This window comes from Bison bison, unplaced genomic scaffold (assembly GCF_000754665.1).
Source record: "Bison bison bison isolate TAMUID 2011002044 unplaced genomic scaffold, Bison_UMD1.0 scf7180017864337, whole genome shotgun sequence".
Taxonomy (NCBI): domain Eukaryota; kingdom Metazoa; phylum Chordata; class Mammalia; order Artiodactyla; family Bovidae; genus Bison; species Bison bison.
The window spans coordinates 133395-143714 of record NW_011494909.1 but is presented as its reverse complement, the minus strand read 5'-3'; the positions used below and the strand labels follow the sequence as shown (position 1 = coordinate 143714).

Below are 10320 nucleotides of genomic sequence, written 5' to 3'. Positions count from 1 at the left end.
CCAACCCTCCATGACATCTACTGATTTTAGATCCTAAATCTCTCTCAAGTTTGCCTACATCGCTCCATCCCCTCCATCTTCACCCGAGCCCAACATCTATCTGGCTGCTTTCAAACAACCACTGCCTCTTCTTACCATATCATCTGGATCCCCTCCAATATATTTCCCACTTCGGTTTTTTTTTTTTTTTAAATATGCATTTGCTCCCATCACCTGTTGCTTTCAAAACATCAGAGGTGTCCCATTACTGTTAGAACAAAGCCCAGTCCTCACCAGAAACTATCAATCCCCACATGGTCTGGCCCCACTTAGAGCTCTTTCCACATCCTTCTCACTCACTCCCTTTCCTCCAGCTACTGGGGATTTCTTTGATTTTCTCAAAGGCACCATGGATCCTGCTACCACATGGCCTTTGCACAGATTCTTCACCTTTCTGGATTTCTCTCATTATCCCAATACTCCCACATTAACTAGAGTATCTCCTCTTCCATCAGATTTTAGCTCCAGTATAATTCAGCAGCAAAAGCTTTCTTTATCCCTAAGTCTAGGTCAGACTTCCTGATTATTTCCTTTCTTTCCCTTGAAGCATTTATTTCCATTTTAAATTCTAAAGTCATTAATGTGGTCTTTTGATTGTATTCACCACCAGCGCTAGGACTATAAACTTCATGAGGTCAGGGACTTTGTATTTTTCTCAACATTGAAACTCTGGTATCTAACACAGCAGCTGCCTCATGGCAGTCACTCAACAGCCACTTGCTAAAGACTGGACTCAACAATTCCACAAAATGAGGTGTGTACTGATATAATGTCATACATGTCCACACTCCATGTAATATCCATGGACTGGAAACAGTGTTACTACCTATCAACAGGGGACTTGATTAAATACACAGTAAGGCATTAATACAATGGAATACGACACAGCTGTTTAAACCAACGTACATGTCTAGATACAGCAACTTACATGTCTACTTACACGTCCCACAACCACGTGTGCGCATCGCAGTGCCACTGGTACAAAAGTGTGTGTTAGTCACACAGTCGTGTCCGACTCTTTGTGACCCCAGGGACTGAAGCCCGTCAGGCTCCTCTGTCCATGGGATTCTCCAGGCAGGAATATAGGAGTGGGCTGCCATGCCCTTAAAGAAGACAGTGAATCTTGACTGAAGTGTTTGTTGGGGGAGAATACTCATTGGAAGCTTACAAGAAACTATTAACAGTGGTTATTCGTTTGGAGGGTAGGTGGGAACTGGGTGGATGGGTGCCAAAGGTGGGAGAAAAAACTCTACTGACTACCATTTTATACTTTCAGATTTGGGAATCCACATGAACATGGTTTATAACTCAGTACATGAATTTTTAAGTGCTCTGTGACCAGAACCCAGTAAAGTCTGTTGAATGAATTACAACACACGAGAGCTTCCCCGTCATCTGTTCCCCTCTCCACCACCCACCCTGTCAGCCCTGCTCCCACTGCCACTGCCCTGGGAAGACACCAGAAGTTTTTAAAAAGCTGCATGATCTTTAAGATTTAAAGCCATACTTTCTAAATATCCATTTATAGTCATAAACCCCTCCATCACTCTTTACAACTGACAAAGTGCTTTCAAACCTATGATCTAATGGGGTCCTTAAGACAACCTGAGACAGTTTATATGTTTTGAAAGTGAAAGTCACTCAGTCATGTCTGACTCTTTGCAACCCCATGGACTATACAGTTCATGGAATTCTCCAGGCCAGGATATTGGAGAGGATAGCCTTTCCCTTCTCCAGGGGATTTGCCAACCCAAGGATAGAACCCAGGTCTCCTGCACTGCAGGGGGATTCTTTACTAGTTGAGCCACAAGGGAAGCCCAAGAATACTGGAGTGGGTAGCCTATCCCTTCTCCAGCAGATCTTCCTGACCCAGGAATCGAACTGGGGTCTCCTGCATTGCAGGCAGATTTTTTACCAACTGAGCTATCAGGGAAGGAGAAAACTGAAGTTGTGGGAAATTAAGGGTTCTGCCTGAGGTCACGCCTCTGAAAATGGCACAGCCAATCCGGATTGCCTGATGAGGATGGTACCTCCCTCACCATCCTTCCCAACTCTAAAAAGGGAAAAAAGAAAGATGACAGGAGGTCTTCCACAGATTTTATGTCAGTCCCATGACACTCTAGGTCGGATTGATGTATGTGTGGGTCAGTCTGGGTTGCGGTCCCGGGGGACAGGACTTGCTGAGAGAGGAAAACAGCCAACTTTTGTTTTGATTGTTACACTCACCCAACAGGGAAGAAAAAAGGAAAGGAAAATGTTCTTGGCTGGCGTGGAGAGAACCCTGCCAGAAAATGGGATGGATGCTCTAACTTGCCAAAGACATCCCCGGAGGCCCCATTAACACCATGATACTGAACCAGAGAGATGCTGAACACTTAGGAGTGCTGCTGATTCCCTGGCAACTTTTGAAAGCAAGCTTATGTTTCCACTGACTGAAGCAAGGAGCGGGGGGAGTGGTGGGATGTCTAAGGATGGAATTAGAGAATGGGAGGATTTGGCTGCTGAGGACCGAGTTGCAGGTTGTCCTGGGTATGTATCACAAAAAGTTTCCCTACATCAGATTTTCCTCTGGTTCCATTTCTTAACCTCCAGACTGACCCTAGAGTCCCAGATTCATGTGATGCTCCAAGAGAATGAGAAGGAGAAGATGCACCCTTCACGACCACGATCTAAACACACTGTTCGAGCTGACTGGGGACTTAGAGAAGAGCAGCAGCAACAGTGGAAATGATGAGAATTCATCAGTGTGCCCCCTGAATTCATCGTCATCTAAGACACAGCATGTGATATAGGGAAATTGTGCAATGTGCACCGTCCAGGGCCATTCATAATGGTCTCAGAACAAATGAAGGATTCACATGTTCCCATTAGCAAGAGTCTAACTGGAATTAAAAGGTGACCCAAACAAGCTCCTCTGACCCTGTCTAAAATGGAAGACCCATCACCTTAGGAAAAACAGACTGTGTAGTAACATGATTTATTTACCCTGCATAGGAGAGAAAGCAGAATACTCATCTTCACACAGAAAAAGCAGAGAGGATGTCCCTGGTGGCACAGTGGATAGGAATCCATCTGCCAGAGCAGGGACATTGGTTCAATCTCTGGTCCAGGAAGATTCCACAAGCTGCAGATCAACTAGGCCCGTGTGCCAAAACTAGTGAGCCCACAACCCACAACTACTGAGACCCATGTGCTCAGAGCCTGTGCTCTGCGATGAGGGAAGATACTGCAATAAGAAGCCTGTGCGCTGCAACAAAGAGTAGCCTTCGCTTGCCATGACTAGAGAAAAGCCCTCACGGCAACAAACATCCAGCGCAACTGAACATAAGTTGTTTTTTTTTTTTTTAAGGCAGATAATTTTTAGTTTTAGTTTTTTTTTCAAGAAAGAAGCAAGTAACTGTCCATAACTCTTCGTCTAATTCTGACACCTTCAATTCACAACTATTTTAATCACTGCAGAGAAAGTAAAAATATCTCATGGAATATCATAAAATATAAATGCTAGCACCATAGTTTTATTTTAAACCTAAATTCTCAAATGAACTAGCTAATTTAACTCAGCTCTGATGTGGTACCTTTCAAAGTGGGCAGAAGAAGGAGCCAAGACGTGACACATACAAAGTCCATCAACACCTCAATTTGGCTCTGCAGCAGCTCAGCAACCTGGAACAATTAATTCTCTTTCCCCAAAAGCTTCTGACTCAGCGCAAACACACATACCCACCCTCTGTTATCTAAGAGACCAGGATGATGAAATGGAAGAGGAATTCTCCCCAAGATCAACATCTGACCACCCAAAACAGGACTGCCTTCACATTAAAACAATTCTCCACAGTCTCATTGTTCTATTTTTTTCGAATGATGGAGAATATAATTGCAGTAAAATGTTAATAGCTTCATTGTGTGACCACAGGGCTAATCAGTTATATATCTAAAGAGTTTGGGGCTCAGCTGCGAGATATTTTTGGATCAACATCTGATCTCTTGATATCAGTGTACTATTACCAAGGATTTAGTACATGAAGCAAAAATCCCACAAAATGGAGAACCACAGGACCAAGACTAAAAAGATTTAATTTGAACATGCTACGGTCTGACCCAGGCTGGGGATACTCAGGCTTATACTTGGTGGGTCCAGTTCAATGTGGAGTGGGCGCTGGCACAGATTAAGAGCCGGGTAGGAAAAAAAGAAGAGTGGGGCAGGGGAAAGAAAGGTGTTTAGATCCATGTGGGGAGTGAAATATATGACAAGCACTCAGAAGATTTTGGCAAATCTTGAAGAGGGGTCAGGGAGTTGAGAACCGTCAGTAGGGCAGGCCTAAGGAAGGAACCCTGGATAACGTATGGAAAGGAAGAATCAACACTTTTCTGCAGTCGGATGCATTTGCCCACGATGAGAACAGTTTCTGTGCAAAGAACATGAAGAAAGCCTCCAGGTGCCATGGAGCCCTGGGCAGGAGGTTTGGAAGAACAAGGTCACTCCCCTAGGGCAACCCACAAGACAAGAGAAAGACAGCGCCCCCACCAAGGCCACCACAGATGCGGGAAAGAAGGAAACCACCTAATACATGCACGTTGGTTCATTAACCCACATCAGAACTGTCTCCTGCGGTCTGTCACGTGGTCCTATAAACATCTTGGTGGGAGACTGGGAGCGATGGGCCACGGCCTCCCTGCTCCCCTGGCTCAGTTGCATGCCACTGCTCGAAGAAAGCGACAGTCCTCGAAATATCCCCACAACTCAGGCATCTGCCTCAGACTGAAAGGTGCCTTTTCTATCTTCATGCCCAGAGTGATCCGGATCCTTCTGTTCCATGGGAACTAGATCCTGCCACTAAGGGTTTGCATGCTGCAACTGAAGATCCTGCACGCTGCAGAAAGACTGAAGATCCCACATGCCACAACTAGGACCCAGCAGGGCCAAGTAAAAACATACATAAGTATTTGAAATCAACAACAGAAGTAGTCATAACAGCTCAGTGTATTGAGTGCTTACTCTCAAACACCTCACTAAAGGCTTTACCTATTGACATTCCCTACATAGTTAAATCATGTCACATCCGCCCTAAGATACAGATGTTACTATTGCTTCCAATTTACAGAAGAGGAAACTAAGGCACAGCATGCCAGCCTTCAGCCCAACTTGTCCCCTCACTTTGTGAGGAACCTCATGCCACACAGTACAGCCTGAGGACTCCAGAGTTTGTGAGCAGTGCTTGTCAGCTTCTGGGAGGGCTGTGGAGAGGGTGAAAAATACCTCTTGATCTGGACTTTGGAAGAGGCCTCTTGACCCCCTTGCTCTCAACATTCGTATGAGTCATAGCTCTCTTATTATTTTGCTGTAGCACAGGGTATAGCCAATTCTTACCCTAGTGTCTTCTTGGACCTCCCAGTCACTGGAGAAAGTCGCCAGCTGCTGCCCTTGTGAACAGTTTGAAAACTGGAAAAGGCTAGAAAACATCCTTCTGTTCTCTTGAGTGTCTGGAAAGATGGCATCTTGGAAATTGACTCCATGAGGCAAGAGGTTATAGTTCTCATCCATCCTAATGGAAAAAAAGGAGGCAAGAGCTGTAGGCTGGACACCCATGGGGTGTGCCATGTCGAATTGAGAATCAACAGAAGACTGTGACAGAGTTGCTAGTTATACAACATCTTTTTTTAAAGTAGAGTTTAATTACAATGTTGTGCTAATTTCTGCTGTAAAGTGACTCAGTTATACATATATATACATTTTTTATATCTTTTCCATTATGGTTTATCCCAGGAGATTGGATATGGTTCCCTGTGCTAAGGTAGGACCTTGCTGTTTATTCCAAATATAACAGTTTGCATCTGCTAACCCCAAACACCCAGTCCGTCCGTCTCCCTCCCTCCATTCCCCTTGGCAACCACACGTTTATTCTCTGTATCCATGAGTCTGTTTCTGTTTTGTAAATAGGTTCATTCGTGCCATATTTTAGATTCCACATATAAGTGATATAATATGGTATTTATTCTTCTCTTTGTGACTTACTCCGCTTAGTATAATTATCTCTAGTTCCATCCATGTTGCTGCAAATGGCATTCTTTCTTTCTTGTTCTGGCTGAGTAATATTCATATATACATACCACATTTTCTTTGATCATTCAACTATCAAGGGACATCTAGGCTGTTTCCGTATCTTGGCTGTTGGGAATACTGCTATGAACATGGGGGTGCATGTATGTTCCTGAATTACAGCTTTGTCCAGGGATATGCCCACGAGGGGGACTGCTGGATCATATGGTGGTCCTATGAACTTTCTGAGGATCCCCCATACTGTTTTCCATAGTGGCTACCCCAACTTACATTCCCACCAACAGTGTAGGAGGGTTCCCTTTTCTCCACACTCTCTCCCACATTTGCTATTTGTTCTTTTTTGATGATAGCCATTCCGTCTGATAGGAGATGGTACCTGGCGGTAGCTTTGATTTGCATTTCTCTAAGAATTAGTGATGCTGAGTATATTTTCATGTGTCTACTGGCCATCTGCATGTCTTCTTTGGAGAAATGTCTATTAAGGTTTTCTGCCCATTTTTTGATTGGGTTTTTTTTGTTGTTGAGTTGTATGGTCTGTATATTTGAAATTAAGCCCTGGTCTATTGCATCATTTGCAAATACTTTCTCCCATTCTTTAGGTTGTCTTTTTTTTTTTTTTATGGTTTTCTTTGCTGTGCAGAAGCTTATAAGTTTGATCAGGTCCCCTTTGTTTATATGTGGTTTTATTTCTATTACCTTGGGAGACTGACCTAGGAAAACAAAGGTCCAATTTATGTCAGAGACCATTTTGCCCATGCTCTCTTCTAGGAGTTTTATGGCATCATGTCTTATGTTTAAGTCTTTAAACCACTGTGAGATATTTTTGTGCAGTGTGAGGGTATATTCTAACTTCACTGATTTACATGCAGCTTCCAATTACACATTTACATGGCTCGCCTTAGAGGAGTCACTCTCTCTGTTGTTTCTCTACCTCACACTGCACGTGTCTATCCTTTTTCAAAACATGTGAGTCGGGGGACGGGTGCGGGTGAACATTTGTGTATCTCCCAAGCTGCCTTCCTTCTCCTAGTGGAGTGCTCCTTGTTTCCTGGGCAAAGGAAAGCCAATTGCAATGACCCAAGATTCAAGTCCTACCACTGCTACATATCTCCTGTTTGACACACAGCGAATTTCTTAAATTCTCTAAGCTTAAAGCACAATCTATAAAACGAGGATGACAACAGCATCCTTATTTGTTTAATGATGAGGAGTGCATTTTTTAAAAAGTAAGTAAAGTATTTGACACAGAGTAAGCACCGTATAAAACTTAACATTTTAACAGAACCCTGCGTAAAGTACCTGTTGGCAAGACAGAGAAGTCAAGAGAAGGAAAAGGAGAGATGGAAGCGGCACTCCAGCCCAAAGTAGGCATTTGGGGGCTCACCAGGGAGTCTCCACTGCCACTCTCTCCCGTGACACTGACCAGAATCTGTTCTCCTCTCCGAGGGGCCCAGAATAACAGAGGAATGATTTGTTTGTGGTTGTTAACACACATCAGGGCAATACAGCCCTCTGAAATAGAAATCTTGTCAGACCACCATTTGACTCTGTATCTCTGCCCTAACGTTTTATAAATATGTCAGAGAAAAAGAGGAAAGAGCTGGCTGACCACCAGAGAGCCAGTGGACAAAACTGTATTTCATTATAAAATCGGAAAAGAAAATAATGTCTCCTTAAGTACTCTGGCTCTTTTTACTTTGGAAAATAAAGTTTTATTGTTGAATAGTTTTAGAGCTGGTTTCCCTATAAAGACATGTAAAAATCTAAGTTTCTCCATATCAAGAAGGTACTATCTCACTCCTTGCCAGCTTTATTTAGAAACTGTATTTCTCCAGTATTTTTTTTTTAATTCAACTTAATCTGGCTAAACCACCCAAGCCAACACAAAGCACGCCATGTATTCTAAACTTAGATATTCTGGCTTTAATATGGAAAACATGTGTTACTGCAAGCTTACGGACGCCCCTCTGTGGAACCTTCTGTCTTCTTTCTCAGTGATGTGAAATCTCAAGAGCTAAAAGTTAGTCTGCAGACCAAGGTCATGGCTATTCCAAATATCCTTAATGCTCTGCCACATACTGGGAAGATGGGACTTATTGTCCAATCACTATCCGTTAGATTCCATTTTGAGGTTCCTCCCAGTTCCTCTGTTTCAGCCTCCTCCTCCAACTGGAGAGAACCAATGTATTAGGGTTCCACCTGCTGTTTTGTATTGCAAACTTCAGTTGAACCCATAACCTGAACCCTTATCTACATGCATTTCGTCGTGACCACACGACAAACTTTCATGGAACTTCACAAGATTCCAGGAGTCTCCCAACAGACAAGGCCTGGTCTAATTCACCTCTCTGTTCTTCAAAGCTCTGTGAGCACCTTCCCAATCCCTTAATGCCCCCACCCCCAGGCCCTTCCTCTGTCAACTTTGGCTATTTGGAAGAGCCTGGCATTGAGATCTGCTGGCAGCTGATACGAGCTAATCCGAGTGGAACACGAGGACAGCTGGGCTGCATTCCACGCGGTCCCGTCTCGGCGTTTAAGCAGGTGTGCAGAGCTGAGCAACTACACGCGCCTCATCTGACCTGCACCAGGTGTTCTGCAGCAGGTACTAGGCTCTAATCTCAACCAATCTCGTTTGGCACATTATGAAGGTGAGGCTCTTGAGGTTCTTGACAAGGTCAGTAACTTGCTCAAAATGACAGGAAGAACACAGCCAGAATTCCAACAATTGTCTGATTCCAAAGGTGTTTGGATTGGTTTTGACCACTGTCCATCCCAAACGACTCCCACAGCATCCACTTTAAAAAATAGCTTTCCTCCTCTATAAGGATTCCACCTCAATTAGGGTTCCACTTTCTTATTTCAAACTCCAGGAGACGCCGTCACCTGAACTCTTACCCACAGGCATCTCATCTGCACCACAGACCAACCTGCATGGAACTCACCCAGAGAGGGCGCCTGTCCGATTGCCCTTCATACTCCTCAGAGCGCTGTGACCAGGGCCTTCTTCCCCCATCACCCCCCGCATAAACCTCTGCTATCGGGAATAGGCTGTTTGTTGCTGGAAACCACCTTGAGCTTTGGCCTGAAACACTCTTCCCTGGTCAAGCACGGGAGCCATCCCTGTTTTTTCAACAGTCTTAGCCAGAGGCTTCCAAGATCTCTGTAGACACGAGGAGCACCAAAGAGCAGAAAATGGGAAGGAGACCAGGGGAGACCAGGGCATCACTTAACATCGCCTGGACGGGATTCTGGAGGAGTTCCTGAGCCTGCTGGGGATAAAGGTACCTCTGCTGGCCGTGCCAAGTGGCAGAAAGGATGGTATGGGCGGGAGGTGGCAGGCTCACCTGAGGAAGAAGAAATAGGAGTAATCCTGGACCACGGTGTGGGAGTGACAGGAGAAGTAGCCCAGGCCGGTGAGGTTGAGCCTGGAACCCGCTGGCACCTCGAGCATGCTGCCCCACGCCTGGTCGCACAGCATCTCGATCTCAGCGGAGTAGAAGAGCCCCGCGTCGCTGGCCTTACACTGCCAGGGCAGGTAGTTGTACAGGCCGTGCACCTCCTCGTGCAGCGCCAGCACCTTGGCGTACACGATGATCTCGGCCAGCTCGGCTCGGCAGCCCTCGCTCAGGGGTCTCCACTCGGAGGGCAGCTGGCAGCCGCGGGTGGCCTCCAGCCCGCCGTCCAGGCATACTGCGGCGAGCAGCAGCTGGCGCAGCATGCTGGCGGCGAGGGCGGGCGGTGAGACCCGCCGGGTGGGCTGCGCGCCCCAGACGCGCTACCCAGGGCGTATGGCCGGGGGAAGGGGGAGCCCCGCGGCAGCAGCAGCGAGAGCGTCAGGGAAGCCGAAGTGCCAGGCCCCACCAGCGGGAGGCGCAGCCGGGTGCTCTCGGCTCTGCGCATCGATGCGGAAGCTCAGCGTGCTGCTCCCTCCTCCGCCAAGATCCCCCTGAGGGGCCTCGCTTTGGAGCCTTTTAAAAGGGCACGGGGAGGGCCGGCCACCGCCGCCTCCTGTCCACCCCTCTTCCGTGGCCGGGGCGTGGGCGGCAGTGGGCGGGGCGGAGGCGGGAAGTCGTCCAGGGCCGCGCGGTGCTGGGGAGACAGCGCAGTCGGCGCTGGACCGGGAGCCCCCGGGCCGAGCTCCGTGTTTGCGCCAGCGGGGAGGTCCGCGGCCGAAAAGTCAGTGTGGGGAGAGGCGGCCCAGCCCTCTTCCGGCGCCCTGCGCA

General features: G+C 46.7%; 1 protein-coding gene across 1 annotated transcript in view; it reads right to left on the bottom strand.

Moving 5' to 3' along the window:
- The window catches only part of CCDC3 (coiled-coil domain containing 3), a 94915-nt gene extending 85100 nt beyond the window's left edge, over positions 1-9815 (bottom strand). The window contains exons 1-2 of the mRNA XM_010854087.1: positions 9442-9815; positions 5408-5582 (exon numbers count right to left, since the gene is read on the bottom strand). Of these exons, the coding sequence (XP_010852389.1) occupies positions 5408-5582; positions 9442-9815 (549 nt within the window). The remainder of the gene's footprint in view (positions 1-5407; positions 5583-9441) is intronic.
- Between the last annotated feature and the right edge of the window lie 505 nt (positions 9816-10320).